We start from the raw sequence: 19,434 nt of genomic DNA on the forward strand, positions 1-19,434 counted from the left end.
TGGAGAGGGGCCACCGGCTTTGACGCAGAAATCACCGCCTGTGGCAATGGAAGCAACGATTCTGGGAAGCTTGCTGTGAGGCTGTCTGGCCATCCTTGTGCTGATGGTGGAGCTGTCTGCTTCCCTGGCAGGAGGTCCACGTGGTGTCCAGGCACTTCCCCACCTCCTAGATGCGCCAAAGGGGAAGCACGGGTATCTGCTGTCCCTCGGCTGGCTCCCTCCACCTAACGTGATTGGGGGACTTCAACTGGAAGGAACTGAGACTTTTCTGCTTGATCAAGAAGGTATGAAAGGGAACCACTCTTCATTCAAGTGCTGTGTTCCTGGGTAGAAGTAGGCAGGATCATTCCCTACCCTGGTTTACCTGTTTTTGCATAACAAAGTACCCCCAAAGTTCAGTGGCTTAAAACAATGATTTATCATTATAGCCTAGGAATCAGAGGGCTGATGGGAGGTCAGCCACCTAGGCGAGACTCATCACCGGGTCTGCGAGTCAGCTAAGATTTAGCTCTCAGCTGAGTTTGGTTGCAAAAACGTAGCTACGACATCTGCTCCATGGGCTTGCCATCCTGCCTCTGAGGCCCGTAGGCTAGCCCAGGCATGTGCTTCCCCTATGACTGCGGAAGCAAGGGATGGAAAGCAGAAATACACAAGGCTCAAAACTGGTCTGTCCTCACTTCTGCCTCAGTCAGTTGGTCAAAACAAGTCACAGAGCCAGGCTTTGATTCAAGGGGAGGGGAAATAGGCCTGTTTAGTAAGAGCAAAGTAACTGTAAAGATGCCTGGCAAAGGTTGCACAAACTGGGGGAGGTAAAAAAAAATAAATAAATAAAAAATGGCCCATGATATAATTCACATGCATTGCACTTTTCAGATGACTCAGTGGGGATCTTGTGTAGGCTACCATACGGTGAAGTCAGAAGTAAGCATTTTGGATTTCACAGAGCCTTCCCTTCCTTTTACCTCTCTCCTACAGTTTGGCCCCAAAGGCCACCTTTAAACTTGCATCCTTGCTTTTGAATCAGTAGTTTCTTTCAGTAGGAACATTCCAGGAAAGTACCCTCATGTAGTGACTTTTTTTTTGTTAGCGTACCTAATAATTATTACGATAAAGCAAACGATGATGATGATGATGTTAGCTTTGATTTATTGTATGTCTACTCTTGATTTTTGAGGGGGAATATGGAGGAGCGGTTGTGACCGGAGCTCTGGAATAAGGCTGCCTGAGTTCGAATCCTGATCCCACCGCATACTTGCAGTGTGACTCTGGAAAAGGAATTTTACCTCTCTGTGCTCTAGTTTCCTCATAGGTCAAATGGCAATACTAACCGTTCCTAGCTCTTACAGTTATTGAAAGAGCGAATTGAAATGAGCCCTTCACAGCATGTAGCATACTTCATGGTATATTGTGTGTACTCAATAAATGCTACTATTATTTTTTGTGGGGTTTTTTTTTGCCATATATTAAATCGTGAACTACATGCTGCATATGTATTATCACATTTAGATCGCACAATGATTAGAAAATAGATCTCTGTGGATAGTTGTCTACCTGACCTAAAAGTTTATTTTTTTTTATGCCCACTATACCCATTAGGTATCATGTCAACGTGTCATTGATTGAAGGTAGTAAAATGTCTCAACTTATTCTTTCAAGCTGAAAGGTGCTAGTTTTGGAAATAGTCATGCATTTCCTTTTGGAGTGTCATCCTTCAAGCCCTGCAAAAGTTGCCTTTTCTCTCTCAGTCCATCTGTCCTAGCCACCTGCTCTTTCAAAACATAGAGGCCAACACAAAACCTTAGGTGATATTAACGCACAAGCTGGATGAATTTTCTCTCTCAGTGGCTGCCCAAAGCAAGGGGAACTGGCCTTCAGCTTTGGCTCTGGTCAAGACCTCACAATTTAGGAATTCCAGATCTGCTCTGCATTCCTGGATCCCCTTCCATTGTGACATGGAAGTCATCAGCCACAAGCTGCCGTAGCCACACCTCTGGAGTGAGCAGGTGGGCTAGGCAGGAAAGTGTGACAGAAATGCTTCATGATCAGAAATGCTCTCAGAAAAGGGCATTGAGGTTAGACTGTCATGAATCCAGGTTTTTGATTTACAGATGGTAACAGCATTTAGGCTCAGCATACCGACAGCCTCTCCACGATAGTGGAAAGGGACAGAGGTGTCATTCAGCAATCAGAAAATGACCAATACCTATCCCTATAAATTTCAGTTTTACCCCTTGGGTCAGCTTCTACTACTCATTTTCTTCAAATGGATGCAAATTCCTTCCATCTGTCTGGGGATTTGCTCTTAACCTGAGATAATGGGAATCAGCAGTGAGCGAGGGATCTTCTGCTCTTTTCTATCCATTATCACTTCTCTGATTATTTTGGTGCCCTCGCATGTGATTCAAGGATAATCAGAGTTTGTACGTTGACTGCATTATGAATCCCCGGTTCTTAAGCTTTCCCAAGCCACCAAGGAGCATCCAGAAGTCAAGTCTGGTTTGTTTAGCACTGAATACTGTTTTTCTAACACAATGCCTGATGCAAAATTAGTATTTGGTAAATTCTTGTTGAACTAATGAATACATTAGTCTCCTTAATTCTTAAATCTCTCACTACAGCTTTTTATTCACTTATCCATTCATTTGTTCAGCAAATACATATTCGGATTGTGCCTTGGAATTTTCCATGAGTAAAAAAAAAGATGAATCGGACTGTCTCTATCTAGCTTCAAGATATTCAGAGTGTAGGATAGGAGCTAAGACTTTGTATCAGTCAGTTATTACCACAATAATGCTGTGTAATAAAACCACTCTAAAACTCAATGGCTTAAAAGGGCAATCACAGATTCTGACTCAAACATCTGAAGGTTGCCTTGGGGAGTCTGCTGATGTAGGCTGGTTTGGCCAGGCTTGTCTCCAAACTGTGGCCTAGGTCCAGCTCTGATCCCATATCTGCCACCCTACTTGGACCGGTGGGCTAGATAGGGCATTTTCCTCTCATGCCATAGGCAGAAGTGCAAAGAGGCAGTCCCACTGTAATACCCTTGGCACGCGCTGTGACTGCCTATATCTCACTAACCAGCATGGCCAAGTTCAATACTAATGGATTGTAGCCTTAAATACAAATAGTATATGTGATAAAAAAAAAAAAAAAAAGAGAGAGAGAGTTATAAATAAGCTATACAAAGAATAAGGACACGTAAAGGAAAAAATAACTATTATATATAAAGAATGTGAGGAGAATCAGAAATGGCCCTGATGGACAGATGCCATATGTGTGTGCAGAGTGCTAGTTAGGGAAAAATAATCTAGACAGAGATAACAGGAAATCTGGAGTGTGCACAAGGAATAGTGAGGACAGCTGTTTTGATGAGGGCATAGGTTATAGGAAGAAAAACTAGTGAGAGAGATCAGAAGAATTGTCTTGGAGCTTAAATATCATGCTAATGGATTACATAAGACCCAGGGCAACAGAAATTAATTAGAGAGTAAGGTGAGAAAGCTAACCACAAGAAAAAGGAGTACAGAGAGCGTTGCAAGGTAGGCTTTAAACAATCTATTAGCTCCTAAGGATCTCCATAGATGTCAGGGAGAATGAACTACCAGTAGACCAAGGTGATGAATACTAGACATTACACTTTTTTCAAATATTATTTTTTCTCAGTGAATCTTAGTAGGCATCTCAAACCTCAGGCTTAATGCCTCAAGTGCAGTATTTCTCCCCTGTAAAGCGTCCTCCTGCTTTTCCATCCTGTCCCCTTGGAAATGATGCTACCATGGGAATGGTGGTGAATGGGGGAGTCCTTTAGAGTAGGGAGTCACAAAAGTCCTCTCTCCAGGGATGACATCGCCACGGAGACCCAAACAACAAGAAAGAAAAAGTGAGCACCCCCTCTCTGCTAGCCATGCAAGTTGGATGCAGGATTCAACCTCCCTTGCCTCAGTTTCCTGATTGAGGGGATGATAGTACCCCTCCTTCCTAGGGTTCATATCAAGATTAAATACATTATTACTTGCAAAGTGCTTAGAACAGTACCTGGCACATCCAGTAACTCCAGTCTAGAGGTGAAGACAGATGAGCAGATACTGTTAATGTTTATTTCTGTTAATGTTTATTTATTTTTGAGAGGGGGAAGACACAGAATCAGAAGCAGGCCCCAGGCTCTGAGCTGTCAGCACAGAGCCCAACACAGGGCTCGAACATGAACTGCGAGATCATGACCTGAACCCAAGTGGGACACTTAACTGACTGAGCCACCCAGGCACCCGGATGAGCAGATACTTTTAAAGCATCGTGATCTGTGCTCTGTTCCAGGTAGTTACAAGGTGGTAAGGGCAAAGAAAGGAGTATGACTAACACTGCCTGGGGCATCAGGAAAGTCTTTCTGGAGGAAATGTTAAAGCAGAAAGGAGATAAATTACTATTTGTCGGATACTAATTCTCAATGCTAGGTGATTTCTCTTACTATTTAGAGAATTTACTTTTATAAACAACTCTGTGAGCTAGGTATGATTACACCCATTTTACAGATGAACCAGGTCACTGATTAGCTACCTTATCATGACATTATGGCAGAGTTAATATTCTAAAGTAGGATACCTTGTACTAAACCCACTGCAATCTCTATTTTGCCAGTGTTGCTTTTGGTCAAGTAGGTTCTAGGATGCTATAATAGCTAACATTTATTGATTATTAATATAGGCTTGACACAGTGCTTCATGCTTTTAATCTAGTAGCTCCTTTAATCCTCGTCCAACTCTCTGAGGTAGGTATTTTTGTTTTTCTCAGATAAAGAAACTGAAGTTCAGAGACTTTAAGTAATTTCCCCAAGGTGGCACAGTAAGTATCAGAGTCGGTGTCTGAACTCCGACACTCTGATACCAGAGTGTAGGAGCTTATCCTCTGTCTGTGCTGACTCTTGCTCTGAGGTGAAAAGGGGCCTGGAGTTGGAGTTGTAGGACTTGATTCAGGACTCAGTTCTTCCAACTTGTCTCCCAACCTTGCGTAAATCATGTCTTTGAATTGTATTTTTGCCACTTGTAAATGAAGCTAAAAATTCCTGTACTGCTGGCTCACAATGTCATAGAAGTCAAATGTTATGTTGATGAACAGACACACGTTCAGTAAAATGGAAGTTGTTAATTATTATAGTTGTTTGTATTTTAATCTCAGGCAGAGAATGGCGGAGATAGCCAACAGCGACAGCCATTCCTTGAAGGAGAAGAAATGGTAGATGCCTTCAGATACCTGGAGAATTTTCGTGGAACTTGCCCCATATAGCTTCCCCCAAATTTTGGAATTTGAATCAGTAAGTGGTAGATTCAACAAGAAAAGTACAAATCAGGACATTCTGTGGGTCAGGGCCAACCAAAACTAGAACTCGTTTTCAATAGAGATAACAGGTCCCCCAGGATCAGTGTCTTCATGCTACAGCACCCCATGGTGTGGGGACATTGTAATGCGAAAGCCTGCCCTGCTAGAGAGGTTTACACCTGGATGCCCTGAGAGAGTCCCTACTCCACTCTTGCTCTCCTCCCCTGAGCTATACAAATCCACTCTCCCCGCACCGCCAAAGTAGCATTTTCAAAATGTGTATCTGACTATGCCATCCTTGTACGTAAAATTGCCCATGGCTTTCCATTTAAATTAGAATTAAATCCACACTCCTTACCATGGCCTACATACAGCTGAATAATTTAAGCCATACTAAGTTTCCGAGACTCGTTTCATCCTTTTCTACTCTTCCCTCTCAGCTCTCTAGCCACATAGCTTGAAACGTTTGGCTCCTTGAATTTACCAAGTTCTTCCTCGAGGACTTTTTTGCTTGCCGCTCCCTGTGCCTGGAAACCTCCTGACCCCCTTTGCTGGTCCAATTCCCATGCGTCTGTCCCTGTTTCGAAAGAAGTGCCACATTTTTAGAGCTGTATCGCCTAGTCCTCAAATATAAATTAATAACTCTTTCATTATTCCACTTCACAGAACCATATTCTTTTCCATATCCCAGAACATTTAAACACTTTCAGTCATATAGTCTCTCTCTTTTTTATTGTGGTAAGAACAGTTAGCATGAGATCTACCCTCCTAATAAATTTTTATGTATACCATACAGTATTGTTAACTATAGGCACAGCAGATGTTGTACAGAACATCTCTAGAACTTAATTATCTGTCATAGATGAAACTTTATACCAGTTGAATAGCAATTCCCCATTTCCTCCTCCCATATATTCATTATTTATTTATTTTTGTCTGTCTCTTGACTAGACTGTAAGCCCCATGAGCACAGGGACCATTTTAGTCTTGCTAATTGTTGTGTCCCCATTCCTGGTGCATAGTATTTCATGAAGGAGAGATGATAGGAAGAAGAGAAGGAGGAAGGGCTCTCTGAGTCTAATTTTTTTTAAATGATTATTTATTTTTAAAAGAGAGAGAAAGAGCACAAGCAGGGGAGGGGCAGTGAGAGAAGGAAACACAGAATCCAAACAGGCTCCAGACTCTGAGCTGTCAGCACAGAGCCCGCCGCAGGGGTCAAACCCACAAACTGAAAGAGCCGCAGGGGTCAAACCCACAAACTGAAAGATCATGACCTGAGCCGAAGTTGGATGCTCAACCGACTGAACCACCCAGGCACCTCAGGGCTCTCTGAATTTAAATATTGTTTTTCCTTGTCCATCTGTAGACAAGAGCCTCAGTAAACAAACAAACAAACAAACAAATAAACAAATTATAGATCTGTGATATATAGTGCCCAGAGCTGGGAAGAGTGACTTCCAACAGATTTTGCTGGAAGCCTCTCTAGCATGACATGGAGTACAGCTGGACCTTCAGGAGACACAGGGAGCCTGCAGAGTCCCAGTCTTGCTGAGTCTGCAGATTATCATACAATAGTCATCAAATATAGCTTGGTAAGTAGGTCAGGAGTGGGGGACGTCCTCTGCCTCTCTGAGATACATCTGGGCTAGGTCTTGGGAGTTCTGTTTGTGGGAGCTCCTAAGGACAACAAGAGAAGCAGTGAAAGGGGGCCGTGGAGTCAGGAGTCAGACCAGTGAGACCTCTACTGTCATGAAATGTGCATGAAACCTGGCAGTCTTGGGGTTTCACCCCAGATCATCAACCAAACTAGCTTTTGCCCCTGGGTGTGATAGAGACATTGTATCATTCCCATTTTAGAGATGAAGATGTTGGAAGAGATAAGTAACTTGCCCAAGGCATCCAAGCTAGCAAGCGGAGAGCTGGGTTTGGAACCCTAGTTTGTCCTCCGAAGATTGTTAAATAATACCACTTAAGAATCAAAAACAACCATGCTTCAACAAATGTAAACATATAGACTGTGAGACTCTCTGCTCTCTTTCTCCTATGCTCAAGGTCACACAGGTATTAAATGGCAGAGGCAGAGCTGAAATTCAAAATCAATGTTGTCTTATGCAAGAGATTGTGCTTTTAATATTCATTCATTCATTCATTCATTCAACAAAACATCAGTGATGGCCTAACACATACCAGGTAGCAGGGACCAAGATTGGCAGGATTTCTCCCTTCATGGTAACTATAATGTAGCAGGGAAGACAAATATTAAATAACACTCCTGCAAAGTGGTTGTTATCATCCCTGTTACAAAAGTATGGGAACTCTTAGCCTTTACACTATGCTGTGTTGTTGGAGGAGGTCATCCTGAGGACATGCCCAGCAGTTGACCATGAGGAGCTGATCTGGGGCAATCAGAGACTCCTCACCTCCTCCCCAGCCCATGAAATATACATTCTGCCCACTATTCCCTTAGCCAAAATTCTCTCAAGGATGCAACCTTCAGAGAACAATGGCTTGTTGAGATCATGTGATGGTATATGTGACTGAACGCAGTTAGGGCCTCCATGGAAACTTTTAAGATTCTGGCAGGAGGGTGAGGAAATTCACTTATTTTGTGGCATCACGAGGCAAGCCTCAAATTTGAGTTCCCTTGCTTATTAACACTGCCAGCTACCAATCTGGATCTTTCTTCAGTCTCTCCTCACCCTCTGCATACGGGGGCCAATTTTGAATTTCTACCCAAAGAAGTTGGAAAGACTTTATTACGTATCAGTTGCCCAGCCTATATGAGGCCATACATTTTCCATGTATTCTCAATTCTACCCATGTGAAGCGGGGGGTTAAAACCCCCCACTTCACAGGCGGTTGTGAGAATTACATGAAAAAAAAAATGTATCGTATGCCTTCCTCAGACTAGGCACTCAGATGATGTTGTAGAAACAGTCACTCTATGATGACATCACCTTCACCAATTCAAATGTAATCGTAAAAATAATGTGCTGCAGAAAAGGGAAATGACCTAGGATTCTATAGCAGAGAATAAAGTTTATTCTTTTCATTAGTAATAGACATTCTAATGCACCAGGTTAGAAGTTCAGCTTGAATAAACATAGATTATATACTGCAAGGTGTTTGTTGCTGTGGTTGTTTTTGTTTTGTTTTGTTTTGTTTTGTTTTCCAAGTAGGCTCCCAGAGAGAAAAGATTCCAGACAAGAATTGCCAATGAGACCTGGAAAGAGGATTCTGATAATACACCTATAGTAAGATTTGTAACAAACGAGACCCAAAGCAATATCACCCATTAATGTGTGTTAATGATGAAAGATGACACACATAACAAAGGAGGAAGGGAACACGAATAGGTTAAATGATTAAGTAGGCAATGAGACACAGAGACTGGGCATAAGCAAATGAATGATGGGGGTGAATTAAGACGAGGGGATGTGAAAAAGAAAATGCAAGAGGAAGGAGGAAAGAGACGGAGACTCTCAGTGAGGATTGGGAGGTTTTCGACTGAATGGTGCAAGAAGGGTAGGAAATGACTGCAGTAAATCACAGAACAAGAAGGGGTTGATTTAGAGGACCGAGGACAGAGGAAGCGGGAGGTAGTGAAAGGTATGAGCTGGAGAAAAAAGATAATAAATTTGAGAATTGTTAAGGGAAAGAGTCAGAGAAGTACTGGGTTGAAGCAGAAATCAGTCAAACAAATGCAAGCAGAAATGAAGAAAGACAACGGTGATTAAAATATTCTTTCATTTTTCACGAAAGAGAAGTTAGAGACAATGGTAAAAGTTTGCTCTAAATGAGATATAGTGGAAATGTTCTGAAAAGGGAAATGAGAAATGGAAGGTCGGAAGCAAAGAGACAGAGAAGTAACAGAAGGACCAAATAAATAAGACATGTGTAGTGGAAACAAGCTACTGTTACTGGAGGACCTACTATGTGCCCGAGAGCACTGGGGGCTTCCATTTATACCTGCTGGCTCATTCAACCTTCCGAATGACCCCCACATTAAGGCTCACAGAGGTAAATCATTAGAAATTAGCCAGAGAGTAAGTGGTCTACAAAAGAATTTGAACTTACATCAAAGAGAGGTATCTGCGTTGAAGAAGCAGCAGTGATAGGCATATTTACAATGATCTATTTTGGATACAACAATAGAAGGGAAAGATACAAGATTGACCTTAATCTTGTAAGTGACCCTATACCAACTGATGGAGCTGGGCTCTGTTCAAGGGGCTGGCAGGGCTGCAACCAAGAGTGTCTGGGGGAGGTGGTGAGAGGATAGGAAAGGAAACAACATGCCAGGTGATGAGTGGAGTCAACGTGCTGCAGTGAGAAGGCAGGACTAAAGGGACAGTGTGAGTTACAGAGACGGCCATGATTGAAGAGAGAGAAAACAAATGGTGGAGATTTGTGGGTTCCAAGAGGATGGATGGGACATGGAGCTTAGATAGAGCAGAGATGAAGCGGGAGATAGCAAACTCCTCCTGAGCTGGAGTTTGTGTCCTAGAGATCATCTCAAGGCTTAAGGAAGAAAGACGAAAAAAAAAAAAAAATTCTTGAATCATGGTAAGCTCGGAGAGAAGGAAGGAAGGAAAGGAGGGAGGGAGGGAGGGAAGAGAATGTACTCATTGTAGAAAGCCAGAAGGATGGTTTGTTTTAACTGCAGAGTTAAGGCTAGTGCCTACTACAATACCTGTGTAAGAGTAAAAAGTCAGTAAGTACATGATCATTCACTGACAAAGTACTGGTTTTACATCTCTACTCTATATTAGTGCTAGCTCAGGCTAGTTTAGACTAGGTGGTTAGTCATCTTAGGAAAAGTGTTTTAGTGTTTTATTAGCTGACACTTACAGGTTAGTGAAAGTAACAAGGTGAAGTCTGGAGGGAGATCTCTCCGGGCAGAGGGAAGAGCCTGTGTGAAAACACTGGGGCAGCAAGGAACTTGGAACCTTCTGGGAATAGAAAGGAGACACATAAGGCTAGAATAGAGTGGCGGTGGTGAGGATCTTGTTACATGGGGCTGAAGAGGAAAATAGTGAATGCGATGATGTCAAATGCTTAGATTCACTTAGAACATTACGGAGAACCTAATATAAGCTAGACATTTTTCATACATGTGATCTCATTTAATTCCCACGGTCCTGAAAAGTGGTACTGCTTTCCTTATTTTGCAAGTGAGAAAATGAAAGATCAAGTAGGGGCGCTTATTAACTGACTTGACCCAGGAGAGAAATAGCAAAGATGATATCCAGACCAAAGCCTGTCTGCCACCCCAGTCCCTGCTTTTCCAACTATGCTAAGCTGCCTCGGTCAGGTGGTATGGATATAAGGAAGGAAGGAAGGAAGGAAGGAAGGAAGGAAGAAAGAAAAGAAAAGAAAAGAAAAGAAAAGAAAAGAAAAGAAAAGAAAAGAAAAGAAAAGAAAAGAAAGAGAAAGAAAAAGAAAGAAAGAAAGAATAGAGTATGGGGTAGGAGGAGGAGAAAAGGAAAAATTGTGCTGTGGTAGGATGTCAGGGAGTGAGAAGTCAGACCTGAGTTTTACCACTTGATAACTACAGGATCAAAGTCAAGTTCCTTAGCTACCCTGAGCCTCAAACTCGCCATCTATTAAATGGGGATAACAAGATTGACTCCAGATATCGCTGGGATGACATATCAAAGCAGCAGTTATAATTTATTGAGCACCTAGAATGTTAAGCACTTTGCATAATTATTTCCCAAGCCTCACCACCACCAGAAGGCAGGAATTGTCATCGTTCACTGATACACCACACAAAGTTGTGAAGTCGCAGTTTGTGTTCAGAAATACGAGTTCTTTTCCTGTGGTTATTCCAGATTCGACACTACCTACTAGATAAAGTTGGTCCTCTTCAAGACGAACAGCAAACTCCTTGCCTGCCTTTTCTGTCTTGTCTTCAATTACTCCCTCTCCCCCCTTCACCAAACTTCCCCCTTTTCCTTTTGTAAGCTCTGCCCTCTCTGCCCTCCATCTGTTTCCAATTTCTGTGTTCTCAGGCAGGTGTCTTAGTTGCAAGCAACAGATACCAATTCTGGATAATTTAAGCAGAAACAGAATTCAGTAAAGTGATATTGGATTACTTAGAATCTCCAGGAGGGCACGGGATCGAGGCGTAGAGTCCATGAAGTCAAGAGCACGGATCCAAATCACAGCACAGAACTGGCTGGTGGAGACACTATTCCTGAAGTTGCTGTCAGGCATAAATAGGGCAATTCACACTGTTGACATCAGTGACACCGTGCTCCAAGCCAGTGCTGTTAAAACCATTCCCTCTAGCAATCAAATCTGGATGTAACGGAACCAAGTAGTGCCACTTTGGTACCCAGGGGGATTCTGCCTGATTCCAGCTTCCTTTCCAGCCTCTGGGAGGGGTGAATCTGATTGGTGAGTTCTGAGTCACATGCCCAAGTCCTAGCTGCTGTGGAGGCTGAGAAGGTATCTGGAAATTTCAGCCTCTTCATGGGACGTGGGCTGTGCCTCAGAGAGCGAAGCACCCTCTGGCACAGGAGAGGGATTCGTTCAGATGCCAAACAGTTGCAAAAATGCCAAATGCCAGCTTTAACCCAGAATGTCTACCCCCCGCTTCGAGTCCTTCATGTTTCAACTCCAGTGCCTCCTCCTCTGGGAAGCTTTCTTTGATTTCTCCAAGCATAAGTTTCAAAACACCTCATAAAAAGACACATGTCCTCGTGCCTGCCTGGTATCTGAGATATTTCTGTGCTCATCTCATCCCCACACCTTGCGCCCCCATCATTATAAACTCTTCAAGGGCAGGAGCTGTGTTTATCCCTCTCTGCATCCCCATACAGTGCCTGGGAGGAGCCCTGGGTATTGGGTGGTGAATGAATGAATGGAAGCGTTGGTCGCATTCGACAGGCCTTTGTACCAGAGGTCCACGAAGGACTTGCACAGACTCTGCCTTACATAAGGGAGCCCTTTTTTCCTGGTGTGCACTTCTATAAATGGACTATGTCAGCATATTTGAAGAAAGGGGCATAGAGAATCAGAAAGCCCCATTGCAGAGGATAGTGGCGGATTGTAAGGGTACAAAGGAGAGACTGAGGGAGGCAGGACGACATATTTTGGAGGAGTAAATGAACTGGAGCAGGCATTAGAGAGGCAGGAGATGGTTTAGAATCAGAGGACTTGAAAGGCCAGATCCCACCTCCCCCCGCCCCCCTTGGGTTCACAAGATTAGTAAACTGAGACAGGAGAAACCTATCTTACAAACCTCAGAGCTGAAACGGACCCAAACACACTCATGCAGATGTGCCTTTCGCATCTTCGATAGGTGGGTTTTTCCAAGGTCACTGAGGACAGTATGATTTAATAGGAACAGCAAAGGCTTTGGAGCCTGCAGTTTAGATCTCAGCTTTTTTGCTCACTAGATGTGTGACCTTGGGAAGTCCCTTCACCTCCCTGACCTCCTGATCTCAGTTTCTTCATCTGAAAAATGGGAATCATAATACCCATCTCCATGGAGTATGCTTAGTATAAAAGCTAACATATATACTTGCCTAGCATTTGGAGTGCTTAACAAGCAGTATTACGTCCAAGGTCACAACATAGGTTTTGATTCCTCCTTCTTTTCAGTCTTCTGCCTTTATCCAAAGTCATAACAGAGTAAATAAAATGTGACGGTAGAGGGGAAAGGGCAATGCGTGCGAAGAGTTAAAGACAGAAAGGAGAGAAGAGGCAGAAGAGGGAAGAGCTAAGAGGAGACAAGTTGGCACACAGAGACTCCACAAAAAAGTGCAGATGGGTAAAGCAATAGAGAGAGATGGGAGATGTCTCACAAATTATAGGGAGGAAGCATTTATATGATTAAAGTCAAGAAGAGGAGGAATGACATGAGTAGAGATGAAAAACAGAGAGGAGAGGTGAGGAGAAGTAAGGGGAGTGGGGAAGGGGGGCTGCCCAAGCACTAGATCCCCCAGGATGCCAGCGATGGCTCCCCCGAAGGATCTGAGGTCGTGTGGGTCACAGAGAACCAGCCCAAGGCCAAAGGGCACAGGGCCCTCAGACACAGGGCCTAGGTTCCCAGCTCAACTTGAATCTGGAAGGACTGGGGTGGGGGAAAGAACTGGTCAACAGACCCCTCCTCTGGGAATGGGGGAGAGGACGTAGGAGCCCATGGGAGCCAGAAGCAGACAGAGTAGCAGGTCTCTCTACCTCATACCCTTTTCAGGAATTTCACGCAGAGAACAGAAGCAGCCAAGTAGAGCTGCTCCAAGCTGGGAGTAGGGATCCAAAACACAAGCGCGAGAGTGGGCGGGCTTGCAGGGCGGGCGGCAGCTTAGGGGGCCAGAGCTTCCAGGCCCGAGTCAATTTGGGGGCTAGAGGGTGGGGTATGACACCCCTCCGTCTGTAAGCATTTAATGCAACCCCTGAGGCCCGGGAGGAGGAGAGAGGTGGGATCCTGGTGTCTGGAGACTGAATACGCGAGTTGCGGGAAAGAGGGTGAGGAGGGGGGCTCAATTATTTCAGGGACTAGAAGAGGGTCCAGGACTTGTTACTGGGCTCCTGGGGGGACAAAGTTAAGTCTTGGCCATCAAGAGGCGCCCCCTACCCCCTAGAGGGCGGGGCTTGGAGCCAGGCTGGGCCGAGGCGCGCCCCCAGGTGCAGCCCGAGGGTCGAGCCAGGGGTGGGGGTGAAGCTGGGCGAGCTGGGCGAGCTGGGCTGAGCCGGGAGGAATTAGAGGAGGCGCGAGGGGTCCTTAAGTGTCAAGAATCTGGAGAGGGGTGGTGTGGCTAAAGACCATCGTGAGGGTGGCATTGGGGGATCCTGGGAAAGGAGAGGGGGCGACTGGGATTTGCACGAGGCCGGGCGGGGCCTCCGGAACGCTCGGGGTCTGCTGGGGGGAGCCAGGAAGGGGGGGGGGCGGGCGGCGGGGCCCGGGGAGGCGGCGCGGGGGGGCGGTCCAGGGCCGATCGGGAGGCGGAGCCGGGAGCTGGGGGCTGCTGGCGCGCGGCTCCCACGGCTCCTTAGCTCCGGCGTCCTGGTTAGCTCCGGCGTCCGCCGCCGCCGCTGCCGCTTCCTCCGCTTCCTCCTTCTTCGCCGCCGCCGCCGCCGCCGCCGCCGCTCGCAGCACCGCAGCCCCTCCCGCCATGGCGGCCGCCGGCGCCCGGCGCAGCCCCGGCCCCGGCTCGGGGCTCCGGGGGCGGCTGAGGCTCGGCTTCCACCCGGCGCCGCCGCCGCCGCTGCTGCTGCTGTTCCTGTTCCTGCTGCCGCCGCGGCCGCTGCTGGCCGGCGCCACCGCCGCCGCCTCGCGGGAGCCCGACAGCCCGTGCCGGCTCAAGACCGTCACGGTGTCCACGCTGCCCGCCCTGCGGGAGAGCGACATCGGCTGGAGCGGCGCCCGCGCCGGGACCGGGACCGGGACCGGGACCGGGGCCGCCGCCGCCGCCGCCGCCGCCGCGTCCTCGGGCTCCGCCGGCTCCGCGGGCACCGCCGCCGAGTCGCGCCTCCTGCTCTTTGTGCGTAACGAGCTGCCGGGGCGCATCGCCGTGCAAGACGACCTGGACAACACCGAGCTGCCCTTCTTCACCCTGGGTAAGGCTGGGCGCCGGCACGCGCGGGATCCCGAGGAGCCCCGAGCCCCTAAGTGAAGCCGGACGGGTGGGGGCGCCCTGGGGATCCCCGCCCCGGGCTGCCCCGAGCGGGGTTGGGAGAGGGCGGCCGCGGGGCCCGGAGGACGTACAGGTGGTTGGAGAGCAGGACGGGCAGGAGGTCCCCGAGAGCGCGTGGCGGGAGCTCGGGGGCGTGCCGACACTCCCGCAGTGGGGACCTGTGTCCCCCGCTCTCTCAGCCCAGGCGTTGAGCTCTGCCGCGATCCATCCCCGACGCCGGAGAACCCAGATGGCGGAGTGTGTTGGAGCTGGGGACCCGGGTCGTCCAGCCGCTCGCCGCTCCTCCGGGCACTGTCCCTGGCCGCTCGCGGTTACCGCCCCCTCACTCTCACCTCGGAGTTGGAGGCAAGGCTCTTCCAGATAGATTTTCTCGAGAATCGGAGCAGAGAAGCTCCATGTGGGATCACCCAGCCCGCGTAAACTCGGTCTCCGTGTGGGTTGTGTGTCCTTGGCCAAGTCGCTTCCCCTCCCTGCGCCTTAGTTTTGGCCATCTGTGAAATGGGGCAGGGGAGGGTTGAGTGATTTCTGAGGTCGCCACTTCCAGGTTCTCTGATTCTCCCCCCACCGTCCTTGTCGCAGTCGGATTTCTATCCCCCTTCCAGGGGACAGCAGGTTGGTCCTCACGACGCACTCGCTGGACCAATAATAACAACTCAAAGGCCAGAAAACGGCAGGGAAGGGGAAAAGGGTGGGGGTGGGGTGGGGGCTCAAATGGAAAAGTTAATCCGAAAGTTCGCCAGCAGCTCGCTGCCTGCTGGTTCCCAGCGCCAATCCCGGAGGAGTCGGCCCTTCCGAGGAGCTGTGGGAAGCGCGGCTGATTTCCCACCCGGGTAATTGATAGCTTAATTATCTCGGAGAGCGTTTACAAAAACGTTCCCCCTTAGCTCTCCCGCGCTCGCGGATCGCTCGCTCTCCTCCCCTTTCGGGGGCGCGGGGCGCGATTGGCTGTCGGAGTCTGGCCAACGACAGCGCCTGGAAGGCGCCGGGGGCTCGCCGGGAGACTCCCGAGCCCTTCTTCCCCGGATCCGTGCCTTCTCGGGATCCGGCTCGGCCCTGGCGTCTCGCCGGTGAAGCGCTTTCGGGATCCCGGCTTGAACCTCCGAGGTTAACTCTTCGCTTGCCCGAGAAGCCCTAAAGACGAATCCGGAGACTAGAATGCTCTCTCCTGGGAGCCATAATATTTTAAAATGTGTTTTTGTGACCCCCGCCCCCCTTCCCTTTCACGCCGGCCGCCTCTGGAGATTTGAGGGAGTGCCAGGCCCGCTCGCGGTCGGTGCTCCAGCCTCGGGCGTCTGGCCCCGGGGCTCTCCCCAGCTGGCTGTAACCTGAGCTTTGCTGAGCTTTCTGGGAGGCGCGGCGGGAGTGCGCCTTGCAGGTTCCCTGGGGACTTCCCGCGGCGGCGCGTCTAGCGTGCGACACACACACACACACACACACACACTCACTCAAGCATACACACACGCACCGACACACACATGAACACACACCAATAGCTCTTCCCACGTGCACCTGTGGGCCTGTCCATTTCAAAGGAAGGAGTGAGGGTGGAGATAGGGGTTCTTCGGGCGAAAAGCTAACCCAGGGCTCAGGGCTGACTCGTGCCGCCTCCTCGCAGGGAAGGGTCCTTCTAGCGACCCGAAGGGTGTGCCTTCAGCATCACTTACTGTTTCACATTTCTTCCATCCTCGTGATCTTTCTACTCTAGGGTGTCCTGAGAGGTCATGAGTGGGAGGCTTCCTAAATGGCTGTTCAAGTAAGTGCGTAGAGGGGGACATTCTAGGGTATGGCATGACTTGGAAGCGAAGACCCCAGGGCATTCCAGTTCCCCAAGGATGTGGAGGACCCGGTCCAGCCAGCTATCGGAGTCCCCGAAGAATTCCTGAAGCTGGCAATCTCTGCCTTTTGAAACTTAGGCTTTCAAGAGGGAGTGGGTGCTTGGGAGCTGGGGCAAGCTGAGTGAAGAGCTGCGTGGGGAGCTGGAAGTCTTGAATCCCCCAGGACCCCAGCATCGGCTGGAGAGTCTCCAGGCGCCCTCCGCTTGGAGACTTCCGCCTTCTCTGACGCAAGGCAGCTGAGCCTGGCGGCTGGGGACTGCCTGGTGAGGAGTGGGGGGTTGCTGTCCTTCCCGGCAGCTCTGAGCCCTTAGGATGCATGTGGGGAATTGTGTCTTGCCTCCTTCTTCTCCCCCCAGCGCCCTGGACTGGCAGCTCAGGCGCTCCCTCCGGGGGATTTGGCTAGCGAGGTAGTCACCAGATGGCCGAGTGTAGCAGGAGCTGTGTAGGGAGACGTGGGTTTTTTATTTGTGTTGGTCTTCCACTGTTTGCATGTAAACATGGAGTGCACAATGAGCTCTGGGAGGGCCAGGCTGGCTGGAAACGAGGGCCGGTGTGTGTGTATGTGTGTGTGTGTGTCTGGGGGTGGGGGGCACTGAGTCATTTATGGCCTTATCTTCCCTAAGGTCCCAAGGTAGCTCCATCCCATCATTTCATCCCCAGACCTTTCAAACATCCTTGCTTAGTGTTTTGTCTCTGGTGTGCGGGCCGAGTCTTTCACCACTTCCTGGACAGTTCAAGGGATTTGGAGACGATATACGCCACAATTGCCTACGCATTCCGCAAATGCCAAATCCTGCCAATAGTGGGGTGTGTGGAGCCACCACTAGGGGGTGATAGTGTCCGCAGAAGCCCTCGGGCCATGCTTTGGGTTGTGGGCTCAGAGTTGGTGGTGGGAAAATGTCCTTGGCGTTAAAGGGGGCGAACAAACAAATAAAAGGTGCAGTTCCCATTTTACTGTTAGTTGGTGGACCTCAGGGTGCATACATTGCCTACCATCCCCAGTCACCAAAGTCCCCTGCATATCTGGCCCTGTCTCCCTCCGTTCTGCTTCTCTTGTTCCAGTTATTGGCTCTATTATCGGTAATGCCTCTCCATAGCTCTTCTCTCCCATCATGTTCTAGTCTGCTTTATATAGATGGAAGTTTGCCTCAGACTTGAAGTTTCCCCCCAATTTTCAGTGTCTGGGCCTCTTCTTTAGAATCTGATTATATAAGTCACTGGCACTGACAAAGTGAATTTCCTTGAAAGTGATCAAGAAATAGCAAATAGTTATTGAATCCTTAATGAGGTGCTAAGAACTTCACGTTTACCATTTATTTTTAACCCACATAAAACATATGAAGTCGGCATTGCAGTTATTACCATTTCACGGATCAGGAAGCATTTTTGGAGAGGTCAGGTATCTAGTCCAAGGTCGCAGTGCGGGTAAATGGCAGACCTGGAACCAGAATCTCATTCTACCAGACAACTACCTTCTTGGTAGTTGTGTATTGGCAAAGATGTGTTCAGGGGTTGGTTACATTTATGGAGGGCCTGGGGCAGGGTCTTGGAAAGAAATACACCAATCATCAACATGACAGCAACATTTCTCAGAGGAACTTCAGCTACACTAGGGTGCCAAAGTATGAGAGTTTGAAAGTAAGGCATGACCTTTGTTGACCCTGCCAGCTCAAAGTTCCATGATTCATGGGATATCAGAGGGCATTCTATTTAATGGTGCCAATGAGTGACAGAGATTACACGTTCTATAACATCAGGGAGGGAACACATCTCTGTAGATTCAGAGAAGCCTGGGGAAACTTCCAGAAAGGGGGAAAAAATGCATGCGGCCTTTGTGGGGGGAGAGGTTGGAGGAGAAGTTGGAAGCTTCCGTGCAGCTTGGGAGCTTAGTGTTGGTTAAGATCTGGAAATCTCAGCTGTGGCCCACTGTGACCTTGAACAAGTCATTTATCCCCAGAGCTTCAGTGCTTTGTGTGGTAATATGAGTGGGTAGAGAAGCCCTAAAATAATCCTTCAGTGTAGAGACGCTATGAACTTGAAGTGCCCTGATGCACTCTGTTACTCTGACTAGCTCATCTGGCTTCTCACTGTCTCCTTTCTTTTGCTGGTAGCACAGGGTGTTGGGAAGGACTGATTGAAAAGAAAAGAATTTAAACAGGAGCAAGTGCCAGTGCAGGGCTTCAGAGGTGAACTTGCACATCACTCAGTCCTCATTTGCCCCCAGGCAGCCCTGGAGTCCGCTTGTGGATTTAGCTTTCATGCCCACAGGTAGGGAAATGACATCCTTCTTCCTGGACCTGACAGTAGCTGGACTGGGCTGTTTACCACCAGCCTTGATTCAGCAAAAGGGGGAAAAAGATAAAATTGAGGAAGCCCTCGTTGTCAACATGTCTTACTAAGCTGCCTTGGTATAGAAATGGCATAGCTGAGGAGTGTACTCTCTATTTGGGGGAGGGTACGTAGAAAGGAAAGCCTGTCTGTCAGTATGTCTGAATGTACCTGTATGAGTACATCTGGCAAGTGTCCTGAAGTTCTGCCCCAAAAGGATGCTCTTTGCAGGAAGCTGATTGGCCTGGTCTGCAAAGATTCATGAAAACAGAGACAGAAATGGATACCAAAAGAGAAAAGCCTCTGGAAGG

General features: G+C 48.2%; 1 protein-coding gene across 4 annotated transcripts in view; it reads left to right on the forward strand.

Moving 5' to 3' along the window:
* The first annotated feature begins 14,253 nt into the window (after positions 1-14,253).
* Positions 14,254-19,434, forward strand: part of ASTN2 (astrotactin 2) — an 885,184-nt gene continuing 880,003 nt past the window's right edge. For all 4 annotated transcript variants that reach the window (XM_058694362.1, XM_058694365.1, XM_058694363.1 and 1 more), the window contains exon 1: positions 14,254-14,883. In XM_058694362.1, the coding sequence (XP_058550345.1) occupies positions 14,439-14,883 (445 nt within the window). In that variant the 5' untranslated portion in view covers positions 14,254-14,438. The remainder of the gene's footprint in view (positions 14,884-19,434) is intronic.

This window comes from Neofelis nebulosa, chromosome 12 (assembly GCF_028018385.1).
Source record: "Neofelis nebulosa isolate mNeoNeb1 chromosome 12, mNeoNeb1.pri, whole genome shotgun sequence".
Lineage (NCBI taxonomy): Eukaryota > Metazoa > Chordata > Mammalia > Carnivora > Felidae > Neofelis > Neofelis nebulosa.